Here is a 24,509-nt window from a genome sequence, read left to right as displayed (position 1 = left end):
CAGGATTGTCGGGCCCTAATAGAGCCGGCCTCATGGCCGTTCCTTTTTGTAAGAATAGTTTTATTAATTTTTGAATGCCAGCTAATATTCAATTTAGGTTCATTCAACCGGGTATTTAGAACTTAAATACATCAACCGCGTTTTTTGAAACATAAATTTAAAAAAGGCGGGCTGTTGAATGTAATAACAGAAAAGTTAAGAGGCTTTTTGTAAACTCTCCATTATCACTTTTTCCAGAGAGAGAGAGAGAGGGAGAGTTACGATGTATTTAGTGGGGAGAAGAGGTAAAGAGTGAGATTCGAACAAAAGACGTTGCGATGGAGAACGCATGGGAGGTGCAGAACTCATCGGAAGTGACCGTTGGAGCGGTGAAGGGATTGGAAAATTCTCCGGCGGGGTTCCCGTTTTCCGGCGCCTTCGAACTCATGGACGGCCGGGACCGGAGCACCGGCTTCATGGAGCTGCTCGGGGTTTCAGAATTCTCGCCTTTCTACGACTTCGATTCGGCTTTCCAGCAGGACTTTCACGGAGGGATCTCGTCGCCGTCGCCGTCGCCCTCGCCGGCGTTTAATTCCGGTGAGGCTGCCGATCTTCCGGAGGCGTCATCGACTGTGCCGCCGACGCCGAACTCTTCGATCTCATCATCGTCGACGGAGGCGAACGACGAGGAGAGTAATTCTCTCGCGGTGAAGGATCAGCAGAAGGAAAAAAAATCGTGAGTTTTCTTTTTCACCGATCTCGTTTTTGTTTCAATTTTTAGAGTTTTTTGTTTTCTTTTGGAGAAGTTTGATCGTCTTAGTTTCGCGACTTGAATGTAGAAATTCCATTTTTTCCATTTATTTCTTGATCTTTTGATGCTGTTATTTTCTCGCTTTCACTGTTTGCTCAACTATCATTTTTTTCGTTTTATTGCTTGATCTCACTCTTGCGTATCGCGCTTTAATGAATTATTATACCGGTCATTATTCTGATTTTTGTCAATGATTTATGTGAAAATACTTTTTTAGTCTGATCTTGTGAAAAATTTTGGCGACTTTTTTATTTTTTCCTGCGACTCCGATCAGTGATTTAGTTGATAAACCCTAGCTTTTATCGGAGGAGATGCTCAGTAAAAAAATTATTGCAATTTTTCTTCATATTTACTTTAATTCGTCACAGTTTCTCGCTTGCGAGATCCTTTTTCTTTGAGGTGAATGTTTTTTGGGAATTACTGCAGAGTGAAAGCGAGGAAGAAGGGAGCAAAGCGTGAGAGAGAACCGCGTTTCGCGTTCATAACGAAGAGCGACGTCGATCTTCTCGAAGACGGATACCGGTGGAGGAAATACGGCCAGAAGGCCGTGAAGAACAGCCCCTTCCCACGGTACAGCCTCTCTCTCTCTCTCTCTCTCTCTCTCTCTCTCTCTCTCTCTCTCTCTCTCTCTCTCTCTCTCTCTCTCTCTCTCTCTCTCTCTCTTCGTAGTTGCATCGGACGGAGATGTTCATCTGTTATGTGGATCAGGAGTAAGTTCTTTTCCGGCCTGAACGGACGGAAATTAGGGTTTTCGATCTATCATCTCCGAGCCAGTAACGAGTTAAAGCAAGGGGATCGATTCACACGTTTGGAAGAATGACCTCATTTTTTCGAAGTATTAACTCCCAAAAAGAGGACATCGATTTTTCCCTCACAAAAATCACGAATCTCAGCGAAACCCCGCTTTTTCACGAGCGAATTATTCGCGAAATTACTCCCTAAAATCACGTAAATTTCCCTGCGTTAATAAGGAAAAATTCCTTTCAAATAAAATTTTCTTTCCTGGTCTGATTTTTGCTCCTTTCCGTTATTCCTTTTTTTGGGGCGTTGCTTGGAGCAGAAGCTACTACCGGTGCACCAGCCCTAAGTGCGGGGTGAAGAAGCGCGTTGAGCGCTCCTGCGAGGACTCATCCATCGTGATCACCACGTACGAAGGCCAGCACACACACCAGAGCCCCGGCGTCACGCGTGCCACTGGCGGCGCCATCGGCCACGTCACCACCACCACCACCCTTCCCTTGCTGCCGAAGCGCTTTGCGGTCAACCTGCCCTCCCCTCAGCAGCAGCAGCAGCAACAGCAGATCCTACGCGTTTTCGGCTCGCACACGCAGTCCCTCCCCAGCCAGGCCTTGATGTCGCTCGTGCCGCCCGATCACGCGCTCTGCACGTCGGCCGCCGGACTCCCGCTTCAGCCGCGTGACCACGGCCTCCTCCACGACATCCTGCCCTCGCACGTGCGAGAGTAGCGGCCAGGCTCGTGACACCCTCCCCCTTGATTCCGGTCTGGTATGTGCGCCCACTTGCATACGTATACGTATCCATGTGTGTAGACATGCATGCGTGCATGCATGTACAGATGAGCGTCGCATTTTTTTTCTTTCCTTCTTTGGTTCTTTTGTATAAGCCCCTTTTTGCACAGCGGGCTTTCACTAACTTATACATTGAAACTGGTCATTATTCAGTCTTTTGATAGTAGATCTCTGTGTGTGTGTGATTGTTCTTTTATGATGGCTTTTGATCGTTTACAAGATTTCCTTTTATGCAAATATGGGTGGGAATTTTGTGGTTGTAATTGAACGCTTGACCTTCTTTAAAAAAAAATTGAACGCTTTTACCTGCTCACTGTGGTTGAGAACTATGGGCAGGGGACATTGGATGATAATGGTGCATTATGTGGGAATGCTACCATTGAATAAGTTAAGGAAACCGTAGCGGTTATGAAAATTGGAATAGGATTGTAGGATCTGCATTTGGGTTTAGTGCTTAGTTCTAGAAGTTTCTATAACGCGAGCATTGGCATTCTAGAGGGAGGTAAACTTCAGCCCAGATAGTGTGCATTGTACAAGAATGATGGCACGTTCGAGTAGTTAGAGCTGGTGGCGTGGTATTACAGGTCTTGTTGGGACCTAGCTGTGCTTTTGTTTTTTTGATGTTTGAGTACCTTCACTTCTCCTTCAGTTACCTGCCCATCATAATGATTGCTGTGGTCAATCTCATTCTCTTGCTTTATTTCTCAATATTTGCTTATTGGGCTATGTTCTTCATTGAATTATTATCAGAAACGGATTTAGAGTAGTGTCTTGGTTGATTCTGGAAAAAACTCTAGTTGGAACAACCCATTATGTACAGACCTTCTGTTGTAGTTAGTGGTTAGATGGTGCAATAGTTTAATCATTGTATATGAACAGTTCTTGTATATAACCGTTCCTTGATGCTTTTATCCTGTCCAGACTCCAGTGATGGTGCTTAGGATTTCCAACAAGGATTGGTGCTGAATTGTGGGGCGAGAGCCTTTTCCTGCATGCATATACTATCTCGTCTGCTATAGTCTCTCCTTTTTCGGCTTCCTGAATCCTGGAGAAAAAGTAGTAATTAAAGAAAATATATGCTTCAAGGCAGTCGGAAGTTTCAGCACTCTATGCACTTGTAGTAACTAGCATCTTGTGGGTTCTCTTAACAAATGCTTAATTTTGGCAAATTTCTACATTGGAGTGTTCCTCATTTTGTGCTTATCTAACTCATTTCTGATGAATGCCCATTCTAGAACCTGCCATAGAAGTATGGCATTGGGCCAGTGAACACTCTTGAGATAGTTCTGCAAGCTTTATACGAACAATGTACTGAGATAGATCGACGTTTGATATTAAAACGGGAGAAGCCTTGGTGGAAGAAAAGTTTTGATTCTCTACCTCTCATTCTATGTTTCCTGTATCAACTGGTTTCAAGCGCCATTGCATATGAAAGTAACGCAACTGTGCCCTTGATATTTTGTCTGGAATCAAGGTTACAGACGTTTTTTTCAGAAAGTAGGTGCCATCTAATTTATACGCAGTCCATTGCATTCGATAAGGAAACTAAGTTCACCGAAGGATGCTTGAAGAAAGATCTACTGGACTTCTACAAAATGCTCAAGTGAGTAAATGACAACCAGGATAAAATCTTTTAACTATGTTTGGTGAACTCTTGCCTGAAAAAACTTAGGTGAACTTGCATATATGCATTGCTTTTCCTGGCGTGCATTCATGAGGCCCAAGACCAAGTGCATAACATTCAAATTTTGCATATGCGTGTGCATCAACATATGCTTCTATCACTATGCACTTGCATCAGCTCAAGCATGTCAAGCTTGTTTAGTCGTTTGAATAGGTTGAAAGTCTTAGTTGTTCAGCTAAAGCTAAGCATGATGCATATATCTTATTTCTTGGTAATTAATCCAATAAATTTGACATTGAATGTGATTTGTCTTGTTGTTTATCCAACACAAATGAATAACCAAATCGCCGTGGTTGGCAGTGATCATCTCAATAATGGTAGTGATGGATTCAGCACAGGGTATATATGTTTGCTCCTAATGTTTACAATGGTGCTGTTGGATCTCTACATAGTGGTTTCTCCAAATTTGAGATCAGTGTAATATTCTAGGAAAATAGGCCCCTCCTAGATCTGCAAGATGATGCCTCATAGGCTCATTGTTCAAGTGATCTCAGGTTGATTGATGTCTGTTTCAGTTGAATTCATTTTTCAATTCTGGAAATACGTACCATCTCTAGGGATATTCTTGATATTATATTTTTCTGAAAACCAAGATGGTACTAGTGAAAGGCTATTCATGATATCAAGCAGGCTGCCTTTTTCGCTTTATTGGCGAAGCAGGTTATATGTTCCCCCCCCCCCCGAACAGGGCATCTCATGCTCGGGGGTCCCAAAAAGCACCACGTATTTAAGCCTGTGCATCTCGTATCCCCATGTTTGTCAGCATTAATTAGCATTGGAGTTTGATGCGATTGCAAAGACTTAATTACCCTCTCCTCCATTGGTGCAAAAAAAAATAATGATTGTAGAAAAGAAGTGATTGTAAATACTTAAGTGCCCCGAAGATGATTATTTAAGACAGTCTCTGCACTACAGGATTATCCGAGAAAAAAATCTCCCCTGGAGGAGGCCATGAACATCAACCCTTTCACTCTCTCTCTCCTTTCTCTTTCTGCTTCTGTGCACATCCAACAGAAGATCATACATTGCTCCATCAAGCACCGACTGACCTGCACATTGACTGTTGTGGAGCCTGATTCAGAGTTTTTACCCTTACAAGAGGTGGGTTTGGGGGCTCCTCCCAGCGTTGGTAGCATCATTTAACTAAATGAGTTGTGGATCCTGATTCAAAGTTTTTACCCTTACAGGAGAGAGGTCTGGGGGTTCCTCCCAGTGTGGGTAACATCATTCAACTTGAAGAGTTGTGGAGCCTGATTCAGAGTTTTTACCCTTACAGAAGAGGGGTCTGAGGGTTCCTCCCAGCGTGGGTAGCATCATTCAAGTAAATGAGTTGTGGAGCCTGATTCAGAGTTTTTGCCCTTATAAGAGGGGGGTTGGGGGCTTCTCCCAGCGTGGGTAGTATAGTTTTTGCCCTTACAGGAGGGGGGTTTGGGGGCTCTTCCCAGCGTGGGTAGCATCATTCAACTTGATGAGATGTGGAGCCTGATTCAAAGTTTTTTCCCTTACAGGAGGGGGGTTTGAGGACTCCTCCTAGCGTGAGTAGCATAGTTTTTGCCCTTACAAGAGGGGGGTTTGGGGGCTCTTCCCAGCATTGGTAGCATCATTCAACTTGATGCACTGCAGGATTATCCGAGAAAGGAATCCCCCCTAGAGAAGGCCATGAACATCAACCCTCTCTCTCTCCCTTCTCTTTCTACTTCTGTGCACATCTAGCAGACAATTCTACACTACTCCATCAAGCATCGATTGACCTGCAAACTGACTGTAGCATGGTTCAACTTGATGAGTTGTGAAGCCTGATTCAGAGATTTTGCCCTTATAGAAGGGGGGTTTAGGGGCTTCCCCCGGCGCAATAAAGTGTTTTGTTTAATCATGGTGCTCATGTTTCCTTCAGTTGTTTCTTGCTAAAGGTTTTTATAACACCCTTTTTTATGATTTTTCTGTTTTTTTTTTTCTGTTTTGAAGATGGTGACTTCTGAAAGTTACTGTTCAATTTCAGGAAATGAACCCGTTACAGAACCAGAAATTCTGTAATCAGTTTTGGTTTTTAACAGATTTGAAATATCAAATGAGTTTATAAAGTTATAAAAAATTTTAAATATAAACTAGCCAAGTAAAGAAAGAAAACCCTTTTTACATATTTGAAAAATGATCTCCCGTTGTGGAGATATGACTCTTACAAAATGAACAAAAAACCTCAGTATCTAAAATGATATAGAGTGTGACAGGGTCTTGGTTTTCGACCAAAAGCAGGTATGAAATTACCTTAAAAATTGTTGAAAATTGGCAGAAATAAACTAAACTCAATAACAAAGATGTCGTTTTTTACGGATCGGAAATCCGATCTTCGATTAGGGAGATACGTACCCGACAAGTTTGTCTTAATTCAAATAGCGATTTACACGTGACGGCTTACTGAATAACCGATTTGTAGTGTATTTCATGAGTCACTATAGCGATTTATGGTGTTGTTCAATAAATCATTATGTGTAAATCGCTATTGTAAATTATAGTATTTTCAATAAATCGTTGTGCGATTTACGGCGTAAATCGCTACCTGAATTAGGACCAAATTGTTAGGGGCATATCTCCCTAACCGAAGATTGAATTTCAAATTCATAAAAAGCGGTGTCTTTCTTATTGAGTCTAGTTTATTTATGTCAATTTTCAACAATTTTTATGGTAATTTGTTTTCCCATTTTGATTAAAAACCAGACCTCTATTATTCTGCATTATTTAAGTTGCACATATTTTTAGTTCATTTTGCGAGAGTCATATCTCCCCAATAAAATATCATTTTCCATATCTGTAAAAAGGGTTTTCTTTCTTTATGTGTCTAGTTTATATCTAAAAATTTTATAACTGTTTATACATATTTGATATTTTAAATTTGTTAAAATTCAGAACTAGTTACAGATTAATCTTATTTAACCATGATTAAACAAAATAGTTTCGGTTTTTTATATATTTGAAATATCAAATAAATATATAAAGTTATAAAAATTTCGATATATAAACTAGACAAATAAAGCAAAATAACCCTTTTTACATATTTGAAAAATGATCTTCCGTTGGAGAGATATGACTATTGTAAAATGAACTAAAAACATGAGTAACTCAAACGATATAAAGTATGATAGGGTCTTGGTTTTCGACCAAAAATAGGTATGAAATTACTATAAAAATTGTTGAAAATTGACAGAAATAAACTAGACTCAATAACAAAGATGTCGTTTTTAATGGATCAGAAATTCGATCTTCCGTTAGGGAGATACGCCCCCGACAAGTTGGTCTTGATTCAAATAGTGATTTACGCGTGACGACTTATTGAATAACACTACAAATCGCTATTCAGTAAGTCGTCACGCGTAAATCGCTATTTAAATCAAGACCAACTTGTCGGGGGCGTATCTCCCTAACCGAAGCTCGAATTTCAAATCCGTAAAAAGCGGTATCTTTCTTTTCGAGTCTAGTTTATTTCTGTCAATTTTCAGCAATTTTTATAATCATTTGTTTTCCCATTTTGATTAAAACCAGACCCCTACTATTCTGCATTATTTAAGTTGCACATATTTTTAGTTTATTTTGCGAGAGTCATATCTCTCCAATGAAATATCATTTTTCAAATCTGTAAAAAAGGTTTTCTTTCTTTATGTGTCTAGTTTATATCTGGTACTTTTTATAACTGTTTATATATATTTGATATTTTAAATTTGTTAAAATTCAGAACTGATTACAGATTAATTTTATTTAACCATGATTAAACAAAATAGTTTCGGTTTTTTATATATTTGAAATATTAAATAAATATATAAAGTTATAAAAAAATCCAAATATAAACTAGACAAATAAAGCAAAAAAACCTTTTTTACAAATTTGAAAAATGATGTCCCGTTAAGGAGATATGACTCTTGCAAAATGAACTAAAAACATGAGTAACTCAAACGATATAGAGTTTGACATAATCTTGGTTTTAGACCAAAAATAGGTATGAAATTACTATAAAAATTGCTGAAAATTGACAGAAATAAACTAAACTCAATAACGAAGTTGCCGCTTTTTACAGATCAGAAATCCGATCTCCGGTTAGGGAGATACGCCTCTGACAAGTTGGTCTTGATTCAAATAGTGATTTATGCGTGACAGCTTACTGAATAACACTACAAATCGCTATTCAGTAAGCCGTCATGCATAAATCGCTATTTGAATCAAGACCAACTTGTCGGAGGCCTATCTCCCTAACCGGAGATCAAATTTCTGATCCGTAAAAAGCGACATCTTTGTTATTGAGTCTAGTTTATTTCTGTCAATTTTCAGCAATTTTTATGGTAATTTCATACCTTTTTTTGGTCGAAAACCAAGACCCTATCATACTTTATATCGTTTTAGATACTCAGGTTTTTTATTCGTTTTGCAAGAGTCATATCTCCTCAACGGGAGATCATTTTTCAAATCTGTAAAAAGGGTTTTTTTCTTTATTTGTCTAGTTTATATCTGGAAATTTTTATAACTTTATATATTTATTTGATATTATAAATTTTTAAAAAACTGGAGCTATTTTGTTTAATCATGGTGAAATAAGATTAATCTGTAAGCTATCCCAAATTTTAACAAATTTAAAATATCAAATATGTATAAAAAATTTTAGATATAAACTAGACAAATAAAAGAAGAAAACATTTTTTGCAGATTTGGAAAATGGTCTTTCGTTGGAGAGAAATGACTCTTGCAAAATGAACTAAAAACGTATGCAACTCAAATAATGCAGAATAATAGGGGTCTGGTTTTTAATCAAAATGGGGAATGAAATAATCATAAAAATTGTTGAAAATTGTCAGAAATAAACTCGACTTAATAAGAAAGACACCGTTTTTTACGGATTTGAAATCTGATCTCTATAACAGGTTCATTTTCTGAAATTGAACAGTAACTTTCAGAAGTCACCATCTTCAAACCAGAAAAAAAGAACAGAAAAATCGTGGAAAAGGGTGTTACGAAAACCTTTAGCAAGAAACAACCAAAGGAAACCTGAGCACCACGATTAAACAAAACACTTTATTGCACCGGGGGAAGCCCCAAAACCCCCCTCCTGTAGAGGCAAAATCTCTGAATCTGGCTCCCCAACTTATTAAGTTGAACGATGCTACCCAGACCGGTAGGAGCCCCCAAACCCCCCTCATGTAAGGGCAAAATCTCTGAATCTGACTCCACAACTCATCAAGTTGAACCATGCTACAGTCAATGTGCAGGTCAGTCGATGCTTGCTGGAGCAGTGTAGGATCGTTTGCTGGATGTGCACAGAAGCAGAAAGAGAAGGGAGAGAGAGAGGGTTGATGTTCATGGCTTTCTTCAGGGGGGATTCCTTTCTCAGATAATCCTGCAGTGCAGGGACTTTCTGGATGGAGGACATGCTTGTTCTTTTTTTGAACCGTTTGTTTTCCTTTTTTTGAATGTACATTTTTGTCATTTTCTCAAACCGTCGTTTTATGGAAAGAATAGCAAGAAAGGGTACTTAAGTCTTTGCAACAACACCAGAGTGTTGAGAAACTATATTTTGATGACACACAATATGATACACTGTCATATTTGATTTATAATATGTTTTCTTGAAAAATGTTATATTATGACTGAATATGCTTTGCCATGTATCTAACGAGTATTTGATGCAAGGATATCTCATCATAAAGGGATGGAGACCTCCTGTTCAAATACAATCGTGGTGCAATCATACTTCTTGAAGAAAAAGCTTGTTGGGCCATGCGTTCTTAAAGATCATCTAAAGAGATCGGCTTCCTCAAGACAAAGATTTTTTTCTTCTTTAGAGTCATATGTAACAGAACCTTCAGAAGCATGCATATTGCATATTGCATATTACATAAAAGTCACTCATTCCCAAAAGCTATATTTCATAAAAGTATACGATAGTTTCAAAAAGCACCTTTTTGAAAACCAATAATTATACCTTCTTACAACCCTTTATGAAAAAGGTATTTTGACATGATATATTAGCTCATGATTTCAAAAAGTAATAATTGTACCTTCTATCATGTATAAGACAACTTGAAAAATAATGATTTTAAATAAGAAAAAGACAAAACATAGAAATCGGCTAGACAAAGAAAAACAAATATAATATGTTTTGAAAAGACTTTAGAGACCTTTTTACAACTCAAGAATGTTGACTTACTTGAAGCCATCATTCTCTTTGTAAAACATTAAATACCTCCTCTAAAAATATTTTTAGAAATAACTAGTTTAATCCCACTCAAGAATGTCGACTTGCTTAAAGCCTTCATTCTCTCTGTAGACATTAAATAGCACATCATAATAAAGCAAATCTTGATATGACTATTTACAAATAAAGATCTCAAAGCATTTATTGTACTTACACTCATTTAAGTAAAGAAGTGACAATTTCTAAATAAAATACTTAAGTACTACAAATCATTAATTATAATAGAGACAAAACTACATGATGACTTACACATCCAACGTTCAATGTACTATTGTAAGAAAAAGACTTTTTACATAAACTATATAATACCTAAAATATTACAACGACTAGTGTACCTCATATACTACTTTTATGGAAAGAAGACTTTTTCGAAAATCCATAAAGATGTTTTTTGAAATGACGTGATATCTCACATCCCAAAAAGACTATCATTTCAAAAAGACAATGACTATTTTTCTAAGGCTATATAAACACAAACAAATTACTTATTTCACATGGACATGTGAGCTTACAACGAGAAAAATTCTTATTCGATATTTGAAAGAGAGCCTTGAAAAAGAAAAAGAAAAGAAAGAGAAAAAGTCAAGAATAGCTCTTTGACAAAGAGTATCTTCTGAGTGAAAAGAACAGAACATTCTGAGAATCCTTCATTCGTGCATTCATATCATTCTGAAGGTTCTATAGGAAGTATTATAACTTTCTGTTATTCACTGTATTCCTTCTTTGTTGAAAGAAGTAGACCTCTGAGAAAGAGGGTGTTGTCCTTCTCTGTTGAGAGAAGAAGACCTCTGTGAAAGAGGGTGTGCCCCTTCTCTGTTAAGAGAAGAAGACCTCTGCGAAATAGGGTGTTTCCCTTCTCTGTTGAGAGAAGAAGAACTCTGAGGAAGAGGGTGTTGTATTATTTATCCGGTAACTCGGATGTTATAGTGGAAAGCTCAAGTGGTTTGCTTGGGGACTGGATATAGGTCTAGGAATTGACCGAACCAGTATAAATTCTGTGTTTTATGTGTTGTGCCTTATTGCATTTTGTTTTTATTTTATCGATCTTTATCGTATTTCACTATTCACCCCCCCTCTAGTGGAATTTCACAGAGTCCGATGCAAAGTTATGTCAACATACACGGGAATATGAGCCCCATGTGCGTAAATACGTGGCGCTCATTCATCCCCCCAAACACAGACATGGGATTCAGTGAATCATCGGGGGAGAACATACACCACCCTCTCCTTTATTGGTAGTAAGATGGTTGTTGCCTTCTGTTGAAGGTGAAAATTTTTCTGAAAAGAAATGTTTGGAATAGAACTCTTTGTTTCTATGTAATCAAATTTTTGTGATTTTAGTGATCATATCTACATCGAAAAAATATGATTCAAGGGTTGATTCTTATTAAATAGACCATGATGAGTCTTCTATAAGGTCAGATCTGATGAAGAAAACTTGCATCATAAGATTTTTTTTATGACGAGGAACCCTCGCTGAAGCAAGAAAACCCCTCAGTGGGGCCCCATGACCACTTTGCCTTACGTGGCACATCTCTAAAAGCTATGTACACACCTGCATGCCAACATGGTTTCATTTGGTGCCTTCATCTCAGTACCCTCACAACCACCCTCCTGGCCATGCGGGCAACCCATGGTGGTTACTAACTTGTATCATAAGATTTAAGAGGGGTATATATGAAGATGGGGGATAACATAGGGGATGAGTGGAACCAATTTTCGTCATTGATTTGAAATGATTTTTCTTTCTTTCATGCTAAGCATTCTGGTGATCTTGATTTCTTCCTGGGGATTTGCACTACAATAGTTATCCATAGGACACCGATATTGCAAGGATACGGTAATCGTTTAGGTTCATTAGCAAGTGTGACGTGTAAGTATTCAATTTGTCATGGTTGGAAGGGCCCTCTCAATCCCAAGAAATGAACCAATGTGAAAAGTGTTGAGGCTTAATGAGGTGCTCCACAAAAGACTGAAGTGGGGCATAAACCTTGAGACGTAAAGTGTAAGCCTCATTTAAAAAAAAATAAAGAACTTTAAAAATATTTAAAAATATAAATAAATAAAAATACTTTATTGATTAACCAACAACTAATAAAAATAGAAAATCTTAAATACATATCAGAAAATATGAGATTAACATGTAAAAGTAGCATTAACGCAACAACTTGATCTATGTAAGTAGCTAATAAATAAAATATAAACATTAACTAACAATATCTCTAACAATCAAATTTCTCAACATCATGTCATCTTTAAAAAATGCATATTAGTATTAATAAATCAAATGCTAATGTATTTATCCAAAACTCTCCAAAATGAAAGTGTTATAACATTCACAAGTACAAATAAAGGACTCAGAAAATATATAAATGCCCATAGTCCTATAATATGAATAAGAGCTTAGGCTCATGTGTCTAGTCATCATCAATATCCAAGTCTTCAATGTCATCATATGAGGAATACATATAAACATATTTTCTTTTATTCTCATTCTTTGTCTCTTTATCATCTGCACTTTCTTCCTCCACATCTACAATAAAAAAATTATTAAATACTTATTATATATAATTAAAATATATATTTTATATTCATTACAAGGTAAAAAGGATATACTTTTACTTAGACCTCTTGATGATTTGTCTTGCCTAAAATCACTTGGTGAATCATGATATGAACTAGTTTCTTTAATAGGCACATGCTTAATGACGTTTATGTTGAAGATTGGGTTCAACTATGAATCCTCCAACCAATTGGGATCGTTGAGTACAATACTGGATCTTCCTTCTCCATAATCCACTTATTAATTGGGTCTATATGATATAGACATATAAGTTTTTGGTAGTTTTTCTCATATTTCTCTTCCTTAACTTCATATTGTACATGACAAAATTAGTGCATTCATATTCTCTTGTTCAAATTTATTCATGTATTTTTTAATGCTCTTATAATTTCAAATAATTGATAATCAATTATAAAATAATTGAACTTATAAAAATATATTTCAAAAATAAAATACAAAGTCACATACCAATGAGAAGGTATTTCAATTTTTCTCGCAACTCGATGCACTAGACATCAAACTTAGAATTCAAATTGCAAAATTAATCAATTTAATTTTTTTTTATCCAAATAAACTCCACCAATCAGATACATTCAAATAAAATAATAGAAAATAATAAAAACATTAAGAATGTCATAATTAATAAAAAATAGCATAATTGCAAACTTATCAAGACTTTTTAATTTTCTTGTTGTAACAACGGTCTCTCTACCAAACAATCTTTTGCCTTTTTAAATGCATCGATTTGTATTACAATTTTCAATCGAACATTTATATTAAAAAATAATTTTTTAATACAATCATAAAAATCACTCATAACTTTTTCATATGGGTTGAAGTTCTCAATATAATGAAATTAGGGATTTAAATAATAAACAGATGCATGTAAAAGCTTATGGAGTTGCAAATCCCATCAACTATCAATAATGTCCCAAATAACTTTATATTTTCTTTCAACATTATCAAGATTTGAAGCAATTTTCTCATTTGATGTATCTATTGTCTCATACAAAAATTCTATAGTAAGCTCATCTGCAATCACTAATCACAACACTTTTACGAAAGATGATGTATCTTTAATTACATATGATATGACATCTCAAAACTTATGATTATTAAGAATAATATAGACAATGTTTTTAGCATCGAGCTTTCTATAGTAATTATATAATCTAAAATTTAATGACAACATTGACTTAAACTCTTTCTTATAACATCCAATACTATGAAACATGAGATATAAATGAGTGATGGCTAGACGTAAAAGTTTTTTATTTTTTGTAATTTTTTTTATCAAATTTAATATTCATGCATAACTATAGATATATCTTGCCATTTTTTTGTCTTTTTTATTGTATGTTTAAAAATTAATAGTTTTTCAATATCTTCTAACATCAGATCTAAGCAATGCACCAAACATGGTATCCAAAAAATTATTTTACCTCTTGTTAACATATTATCAATTGACACATAATTTGATGTATTATCTATAATGAATTGCACCACATTATTTTTATAAACTTCTTTAACAACTTCTTTAATCAACTTACACAAATTTTCAACAGCTTTTTTATGTCATTGATGCCAACATACTTCAAAAATGTTTTTCCTAATAAGTTGTTCACAAAAAAATTAATTAAATTTTTTGTCTTTTTCATCTGTTCAACAAACTACCATAATGCTGCAATCAAGTTTAGGTCATTCATTTTTAAACTCTTTTAACGTTTCATGAATAGAGTCTCCATCATCCTTCAAAATCTATGCTCTGATCTTGTGGTTAGAAGGTGGTTTGAACTCTTCCTCATAATTTACAACAACTTCTAGCATTGGACTAAAATATGAACTATTGCAAAGATTAAATGATATTGTGCTTCGTTGTTTACAAATTGGTCTATGAGACCAACTGTGTTTGTTTTTTTTGTTCTACTTGATACAATGACATTCACATTATTAACCATTGATGATGTTGAATCAAAATAAACATCCATTTCCATTTTTGACTTGCTTTGTTCCTCCTCTTATTTTCTTTTCTTAGAATCCCTTAGATGATTCTAAAAAAACCTTTTCACTTTAGGTGGAGCATCTTGGCATGCGCTTATACTATGTCCTGTCCCAGATAAGTGATGTTTAAGCATTGAAATGTCACATGTAGTCTCTTTTTTACAGTAATTGCAAATTACATGTCTTATGAGTTTGAAATCTTTAGTGAGATTTGAAACTTTAGTTCTATAATTCTGTCCTAAATCTCTTCCCATTGTTTAACAGCAAAAATGCATATAAGAAAAGACTATAAAAACATAGAGTTACAGAAACAAATAATCAATTATAATTTACATATAAAGCATAAATAAAGAGATATGTAAACAAACAATCGATTATAATTACATATAAAAACACAAATACGAAAGTAGATGACAAAAAAAAAAAAACTTGAGTCAATGTTTTATATAATCCAATGAATCCACGTTCATAATCAATAAGAATCAATATATATTACACAGAAAAGTGATCAGATCACATTTGTATAACACTTTGAATTGAAAATACCATAAGCATGTAGCATGACATTGCAATTAAAATTCTAATTGATAAAAAAATTAGGATAAAATTCTCGGTCTCAATACTAAACAGAACCCACAACCTATACCATGTCAGAGAAAGATTGAAGAGAATATGAACATCTTTTTGTATATTTTAAGTATTTATTTTTTTATATTTTGAAAAACTTTTTTAATTGTTATTTATATTTTTGTAAGAAAAATAATATAAAATCTATTGTTTATTATCTTTTTTATTATTTTTATTCTTTTTCAAAATTTAATATTGTTGTTGACTAGGGTATAAATATTAAAATGACTTTAACATGAGACACATATTGTTACTAATATGGTCCTTATAAGTGCATGTAGGGACAAAAAATGCAATCTTATCCAAACAAAAGAGTATAGAGAATAAGAACAACACTCCTTGTGTTGGCAAAAAAAGAATGGCTAACATAAAAAAGAATGACCAACATCAAGTGACACTGAGAGAGAGAGAGATGAGAGATAGAGTATATGTCACTAAAGAGAGATAGTCTTCTTCTTTTGCCTTTCGAGAGAGAGGGGGAGGACAAGAGACAAGAAATAAGAGAGAGAGACGAGTGCAGTGAGAGGAAGAGCAAGAGCAAGAGCGAGAAAAACAACAATAAGGAGAGCTAGAGAGAGAGAGAGAGAGAGAGAGAGAAACAACAACCATGAGAGGGAGAGCGGGAGCGAGAGACAAGAGAGAAAGATAGGGAGAAGCAAAGGTGAGAGAGACAACGAGAGAGGGAGAGCAAGAGACATGAGGAAAAGTGGGGAGGGTGTCCTAAGTATCAGGCGTCTCCTCAATATAGGGTCAAATTAATGGGGGCTTTAACCCTCATTTGACCCAAAAATTTGAGGCACACACCTTAGCCCGAGGTGTGTCTTTATATGAGGTGTGTGCCTCAGGGGGGCTTTTTGCTTTTTAAGTGTACCTCAAGGCATAGGGTGTCTCGCCTTGAGGCGAGGTGCTCTTTTTATGCCTTGAGGCACACTTTCAACAATATTGGAATGAACTAGATGATATTCGTTTGAGTTTGAAAGTGGAGAAGGAATTCAAGTTCCTTTTTCACTTTGTGCTTTATGAAATTCTTGGATCGAGTAACTTGAGTGCAAATATTTTTTTTTTGAATTTATAGCATGAAGAAACCACACCTGACACGAAGACCTAGCTGCGTTGGCTCAACTTACCATACCTATGGTCGTTGTGATGACAGCACAAAACTTAGAGGCTAGGGACCCCTGACCCTATGGCCCACGCTACGTATTGGCTTGCGCAGATGGGTGACGCCCATGAGAATCAAACCTCGACTACCTGTTAGTAGCCAAGGCGCTGTCCTACTATGCCAAACCCCTTTGGGGCAATTTGGGTACGTTTAAGTTCACCTTTTCTTGTTTCATGTCTTTTTGAAGAATCATCTAATTCAATTATTGCACTCATTATGGGCACTCAGTGTGATTAAAGTGGCTATGTCACGAACCCACTAGCATGAATGATGCATGAGTCTGAATCGGGTGTAATATGAATGCACAAATATTAATGCGTTAAGCATTTGATTGTCCTCCATCAAGCCTTGCCCCGCCACAATTGGCAGGCCATATCCCCAAGATGGAGGATGATCATGTGCTTAATGCACAAATATTATTGATATCATATTGCACCTATCTTTTCACATGATGAGTTTCGATTGGGTGCACAATATGATTGCACAATCAGGAGCCCCACAATTGACAGACCCTATCAAGTGCTTAATGCACAAATATTTGTGCAATCATATTGCACCTGATCTTTTCACATGATGCTTGATGAATGGCATTATTAAGTGGGTTGTGGATTATACATTACCAACTTCTATTAAAAAAGGCCCAATCAACCCTCGAATGCTTTTCCAAGATAGTATTTAAGGAGAGCAGAAAAATCATTGGGAAGCACATCCGATGATTTGGGCATCTCATGACCTTACATCGCGTTCGTCCCCACCTCTCACTTGTGCAAGCCACGAGTTCACAGTAGTATAATGGATCAGTGGCCCCTGCTTGTTGCCGTTGATTGGCATGATGAATGGTGGTGATGCCAAAGCAGTGATTTGGCATATATAGGCCGCCTGAAGGGAGCGCATCTCAGGTTGGGTACCCGATCCAATGGAGAGTGGATCCTATCAAACGCTGGGTGAGATTAGCAATCTCACCCAACGTTTACAACCACAGAGGGTGTGACAGGATCTGCTCTTGATCCAATAGCTACCTCTATTTAAGGGTGTCAAGTCGTTGGGTTTACTCAGACCCAACCCATACCAAACCTTATAGGATTCCGGTATGGTGATAAATAAGAGACTCAATTAAGACCCAGCTCCAGACCCGAAGGTCCGATTAATACATGGAGTTGGGTATTGTTTGTGAAATTTTATACCCATCCCGAGTTCCGATTAAGACTCACATTTTTTCAATGTAAAAATGATAAGAAAATATTATTTTACTGGGTATGTCCCGGGTCTGATTTATCTTATGGTGGGTTTGATTAGATTCGGGTCCAGACCCAATACAATACCCAAAAATCGGGGCCAGTCCTGTTCCACCTAGGTCTGAACCAAACCTGACCCATTGACACCCCTACCTCTACTAGTAGGTCGTCAAATTTATCAGGTGAAAATAGGGACACAAATGGTTGGGATTCGGGACAACTACAGTACATGAAGATTCAAATTTGAATTAGATCCGGAACAGTCAAGTATTGCAAAACCTCTGTCTTGGATCCAACTCATATGCAGCAGTTATCAGGTGATCAGATCAGGGTTTGGTTGGGCTTGATCCTTACCCGCCATATACTTAGTGCCTGATAAATTGTTTTGGAGCTGAAAACCATTTAACCTTATGTCTAAACACATTGCTTTCAAGTCAAATGCTTTAATCGTTTGTTTTGCACTGTACTACATGATGCAAAATATATCTAAGTTACAAATATTATTATGTAATGAGCTTATACAAGCCGAGCCAAGCCAAACGTTGTTTGTCTTCAGCTTCCTGAACCACAGTGACAAATATAGCGAGATTTATGAAAATATTGCGATAATATTGTGAGAAATTGCCTGAAAGTTTAAAATGGCGATTTCTCGAGAGATTTATGAAAAACATAAATACTGTGATTTAAACACAATATTTTATGTTTTAAACGTCTATTTATCATGATAAAACCATGTGTTTTTTATTAATATTTTCTTTTAAAATTTATTTTTAAAATTTTGTATTGCCATAATTTTGTCAAAAAATGCAAGATTTATGAAAATCAAAACCAGGACATGAAACAGGGATGGAGGTAGAGATGGAGGTTAAAATCAAAACCCGTGCGGGGATGGAGGCATGGAGGGCAGGATTTTGAGACGGGGCGGGGGTAGAGACCTTGTCCCCCACCCTTGCCCCGGTCCACTGCCATCCCTAATTGTGATGGCCCTTTTTACAAGGTTTAGTTATTTTCACAAATAGTAGAGTTTCCAAATGAAAAATGTACTTTTTATTATATTTATTACAACCTTGTTTTTTTAGACAGTGAACCCAACTAGTCTGACCCCTACCAGTTATACAACCAAACCATTTGAGATTGGAACTTGCAACGTCCCAGCACAAGGTGACATGCACTAACTGCTCCTGCCCGACAAGCAGAGCCCCGTTGGTATATTTACAAATTTATCAATGGGATATATATATATATATATATAGAGAGAGAGAGAGAGAGAGAGAGATTAAAAAGGCAAAATTCATGATTTTATCGTGATATGTTTATTAAAAAAGGCAACACTGTAATGTTTTAAAAATAACGCATTGTTAAAACTATAACTACGGCGGATAATGTATCGCAATATTTTAAAAAATATTGTGACATTTGCAATAAGTTTGGCGATAATGGAAAAAATGGGATTTTATTGCCAATTACTCCAATCGAAAGACTACAGATTTGAGCCATAGCACGTGGTCTAATAAAATCGGTACGATTTTCCTGATCTAAATCAAGCAAGTTTTCCACTAAAAAATCTTGTTTGATAGGCTATATTTCACCGATACAATTCTTTTTTTTACATGCCACCCTATGGGAAAAACCAAAAGGAGAAGAGAAAAAGAGCTTTAATGCTAGTGCCTGGCCCCCTTTTCAAAGTTGATCAGCTGCTTTTGAAAGGAATCATGCTTTGAATAATATTTTTTTGAACATAAAAATAAGATTTTTTAAGTCATGAAAGTTTGATACATTGTGAGCCATTGATTTTTAAAGGTCTTAAAAAACACACATATATACTATAGTAGTTTTTTACTAAATAATGCTTATAAATCATATTTATATTCTCTGATACAAAAAAAGTTTAAGAAATTTAAAAATCTAAAGCTTCTTTTAGGTGGGAGTAGGTACTTTCGGAGCACCTAGCATTACCAATATATATATATATATATATATATATATATATATATATATATATAGAGAGAGAGAGAGAGAGAGAGAGAGAGAGAGAGAGAGAGAGGGAACTGAACATATTAGGCCAACTTTTCTCATTTTACCTTATAGTTTGAAATGTTTTATGATAGATCTGAACCGTTAGATATGCTTAACATGCTCTATTTAGTGGGAATCGACTCTTGGATAATATTTTGTTGACAAAAAATGTAGTTTTATGAGCTGAAAAAAATTGATAACCATTGATTTTGGATCACCAAAAAAAATGTATACAATTCAGATTCTGGTGATCTGGTTTACACTAAACAAAACCTATAGTTCACATTTATGCTGTTCGATGTGAGAAAAATACCCAAAAAATATGATATTGAGAGTTGGGGTAGAACCGGGTAGAACGAGAAAGTGGGCCGAACCAACGCATTACTCATATATATATATATATATATATATATATATATATATATATATATATATATATATATATATATATATATATATATATATATATATATATATATATGAACCCGTATCTTCGGACAGCTTTTCATTCAAACTCATTCGGATGCCTTGCATCTTTTTTAAAAAAAAATAAGATTTAGGTTTTTGAACAGCCGATACATGTGTTTTTTTTTTTCACCCAAACTTTTAGGTTGGTCAAGACAGATACTAAAGTCTAGAGTGAAAAAAAAATTAGACTTCATTGCGCACAATCAATGGTGACCCTTCGTCCAAACAATCATCAAACACATTACTTGTTTAAAAAGATACATGTTACTCGTGTGTATATATATATATATATATATATATATATATATATATATATATATATATATATATATATCCTACTCTTTAGTTCTAGTGAGCAACAAAGACGTGGTATTTTATGCCAATGAACTCATGAACGAGGCAATTTTGTCCCGTTTAATGGTAGTTGAATTAAAATAAAAAAAAAAGTTACTTTTTTTATCTGCTTAAATAAAAGTTCGATGCATCTCTTAGGTGCCCAACAAAAAGTTAAGTACCATTATAAAAGTTTTCCCTTTTTTTTTTCCTTACCTAGCAAGTATAGGATATACACATTTTGAGGGAGAGAGATCCCAAAACCTCAAAACTCAAAAGCGTAAGTTCCCAGCATCTCTCCTAAAAGAGCCCAGCATTTCCTTCCAACACATTACTGTTCATCTCCCTTCCCTCTCTGTGAGACGACGACGACCCCAAGATGTATAGAAACAACCGCCCACCAAACCACTACTACAACTACACAGGCTATAACGTAGTAGCCCCACCCCCCACCTCCAATCCCTACAGATACCCACACAACACCAACACCAACTACACCAACCCTTCTTCTTCATCATCTCTCACAACCACATATTTGATCACAGTTGGTGGGAGGAGCATCCTCACCACCGTGACCAGAGACCCCCGGGCCATCGACGAATGGGTCCGGGAGGTCACTTCGAGGGTCTACAGGAACGGCCTCGTCGTGGGCCTGGACTGTGAGTGGAAGCCCAGCTTTACCAGGGGCCACACCAACAGGGTCGGCCTCCTGCAACTCTGCGTCGGCTCCAAGTGCCTCATTGTCCAGCTCCTCTACCTCAACCACTCCCGCTCCCTTTTGAGGTTCCTCCACGACCCCGCCACCACTTTCGTCGGCGTCGGAATCGAAGGCGACGTCCGGAAGCTGTCCACCGATCACGGGATCGGCGTCGGCGGCCGCCGGTACGATCTGGCCCAATTGGCTGCGTCTGGACTTGATCGGAGCGAGCTCCGGCGGCAAGGATTGAAGGGTCTGGCCAGAGAGATTCTTGGACTGGATGTGCCGAAGCCGAAGAGGGTCACCCTGAGCAATTGGTCTGCAATGTATCTCACCGAGGAGCAGATCGAGTATGCTTGTATTGATGCGTACATTTCGTTCGCGATCGGCATGAAGTTGCTGCGCAGGTGGAGGAGGTGATAGGGCTTTATGTATCCCAAAGATGGAGGGTGATCGGGTGCTTTTAGCGTGCAATCACATTACACCTGATTCCCCACTGGGTGACCACCCTCCATCAAAGGATGGCCTATGCATGTTAAGTAGGTTTGGGTGTCTATGGAAACAGGGGAGTTTGGGTCCTTCTCCCTTCTGGATTTGCTTTTTCTTGTTAAAGATTATTAGTTTTGGTTAATGGCTTTGATCTATAACATATGGATACCTTGTTTTGGCTTCCCGTGTCGTGTCTCTTTATGTATTATTATAAAAGTAGCAGTATCTCCGTAGTCGGTATCTGCAGTCGTATCTATGTGACATAATTGTGAATAACTGGGCTTGAGTGATGAATTGTTGGTAATTGATGGCTTGAGCTACAATTAATGCAGTAACTTTTGTGAATGAAATCATGCACTAAGATATACAAGGGCCTCTTGTTCTACAACAATGAAAGAGCTTTTTCATTCTTTTTAGGTGAAGGATTTGTCTTAGAAAAGAAAAATGTTTTCATTCACATACACGAAAATGCACCAGATCTAAAACGGCCAATGGTTTCAGTTTCATCGAGTCTTCGCAAATAAGTTTATGTGAGTTCGTGAGGTTTAAATTCACATAAAAAATCTGTGCTTCTGGATTTAAAGGAGTGTTGGAGCGATACAAATTTATCGCAAAAATGCTTAAATTCACAGTTGTGAAAAGTAAAAGTATCCTAACGATGTCAGATCTTTGCAATTTTGAACATTGAAAGACCATAAAAAATTGTAGGGTTTTTAAGGAATTGGGTCAAATTACCAGTACAGTGCATGATAATGGATTGTGGGTTTCATTTTACCATCTTCCAATTTTGTTTTTCTAGTTTCTTTGGTTATAGTGACAATGATTTGTTAATGGATTGAGTGGCTGAATTAGATAGAATTTTCTCGTGCTAATTCTGTTTCAATGATGAGGCTAATGTTTTCTTGAACATGTTTTTAAATTGTTGCTTAATCTGTTTGTTATTTTCATTTTTTTCCTTCTTTGGTTTGTGAGTTCTAGTGACTTATGTGAATGCCCACAAGGACATTGAAGGGGGGAATATTGGTAGTTTTATGAGAGCAGATCAAGTGATCAGTCAAAAGTGATTTGGCATCCTCACCATCTACAATGTACACAAGGATCTCATGGTCCTTACAGGATAAAACAATGAACGGTGAAGATGTCAAATCACTTTCTTAAAGTGATTTGGCAGATCACCTGCTCGAGTTTTACATAGTGGATACCAACTCAAGTCCATGGTCAAAGTAGCAGTTGGGTATGTTCACACATGCACTATGTTGCTCGCTGCTTTCAATGTGTTGTTAAGCTGATGATGCATCCCTGATTAGGGATGCAAATGGGTCGGATCCAGGATGGTGGTTTTGTAATTTTTGGCTGTTATAGATCCGATTCCAATTCAAATCTCCATGCATCTAGCTGTTTTTTATTTAAACAGATTGCATCCCTAAGCCTGATTACTCTGTCATCAGTCCAAGAAACTTGCTGCAATAATATGACTGTTTGGGAGGCAGAGATGAGAGGGAAGATGGTATTTAATGAAGGGTACTTTGGGGTGCCTCGACTCGACAGAATTTAGAATTAGAATGATTTCAAATCATTCTGATTCTAAATCCCAGGGCAACTCGTGAGATTTAGAATCTTACGGGTTGCTTGAAATCTCGTATTCAGTTGAACATGAGATTTCAGGTTATTAGAATCGCCTTGGGAACCCTGTTTTTGGAGAAGAGAATGGTATTGGGAGTGGATATGGGATGTTGGCAACTCCACCTTCATCTGACATTTTCTCCACCACTCCCATCAGCCCTCTCATCCCCTCCCCCAACAAGGCCTCCCAAACAGACAAAGATATGATCTATAATAGTGGAGTGTACTTGTCAACTGTTCTTTGAAGACCAGAATCAATGTTGTCAGTATCGGTATCGGCCCTGTATTTTTTGGCCAACGATTCAGGTGAATCGGCCGATACCAATACTCAATTGAATAGTTCTGAATGGGCCTAAAAATAATTAAAAAGTATTACATGTCAATCAGATAGTGTTAAAGCCATTAAAATAAAATTTAAAAAATAAGTATTTCTTAAGTATATATTTTTCTGCCCGACCATACAGACCAATACGCACCGGTACTAACAACATTGATCAGAATGACTTTGAAAGCAGACATAACTGCTCCTATTGATGCAGCATTACTGTAATCATCTGCAGTATCAGAAAATGACAGGCCTGTGTAGGCTTTCTTATCCATCACCTACCTTCTATTTATATCAATAGTTTTATGCAAAAGCCTGGACAAAGCTCTTGATCACTTTAAGCATGCCCATTTTTATTTGCTTTTTTAGAGATATTTTGTATGTCACATAAGTAGAGTATATCATTTTGTTTTCTTCAGGCATGGTTACAGCCTAGACTTGCACTGTTTCTTTCTAGTATAATAGGTGCTATTCTTTATGATTTCAATGTCTTAATAATTGCAGCCCTGCACTATTATTCATATTGCGTATCATTGAGTAACAAAAGCTATGCTGCCGATAAGGTCATGAGCTCTTTGTGATTATGCACTGCTTGTGCTGCTAGTGGCAATTATACTCCATTCCTGTTTGTTGGAGCTCATCCAAAACACATAAAATTACCATATAAGGGTCTGTTTGGAAAGTGGTAATCAGAGAGAAAAGACCAACCTGAGAGATGTTAGGGAGCAATGC

At 36.7% G+C, this 24,509-nt stretch overlaps 2 protein-coding genes across 4 annotated transcripts; both read left to right on the top strand.

Moving 5' to 3' along the window:
* The first annotated feature begins 268 nt into the window (after positions 1-268).
* On the top strand, positions 269-24,509 carry LOC149820629 (putative WRKY transcription factor 48). Of its 3 annotated transcripts, none has more exons than XM_089983354.1 (4): positions 269-715; positions 1,217-1,360; positions 1,851-2,296; positions 24,282-24,509. In XM_089983354.1, the coding sequence occupies exons 1-3, from the start codon at positions 318-320 to the stop codon at positions 2,254-2,256; spliced, it is 948 nt and encodes a 315-aa protein (XP_089839480.1). In that variant the 5' UTR covers positions 269-317; the 3' UTR covers positions 2,257-2,296; positions 24,282-24,509. The 3 variants fall into 3 exon arrangements, with proteins under 3 accessions (XP_089839480.1, XP_089839479.1, XP_089839478.1); XM_089983353.1 differs by lacking the exon at positions 24,282-24,509 and adding an exon at positions 3,248-3,684; XM_089983352.1 differs by lacking the exon at positions 24,282-24,509 and having other exon boundaries at positions 271-715; positions 1,851-2,485.
* On the top strand, positions 21,023-21,760 carry LOC149820630 (3'-5' exonuclease-like). The gene has a single exon (XM_089981836.1). The coding sequence runs from the start codon at positions 21,023-21,025 to the stop codon at positions 21,758-21,760; it is 738 nt and encodes a 245-aa protein (XP_089837962.1).

Source organism: Nuphar pumila, chromosome 12 (assembly GCF_984573655.1).
Source record: "Nuphar pumila chromosome 12, dmNupPumi1.hap1.1, whole genome shotgun sequence".
Lineage (NCBI taxonomy): Eukaryota > Viridiplantae > Streptophyta > Magnoliopsida > Nymphaeales > Nymphaeaceae > Nuphar > Nuphar pumila.
Note: the sequence above shows the minus strand (reverse complement) of the source record. Positions and strands in the feature narration are given on the sequence as shown.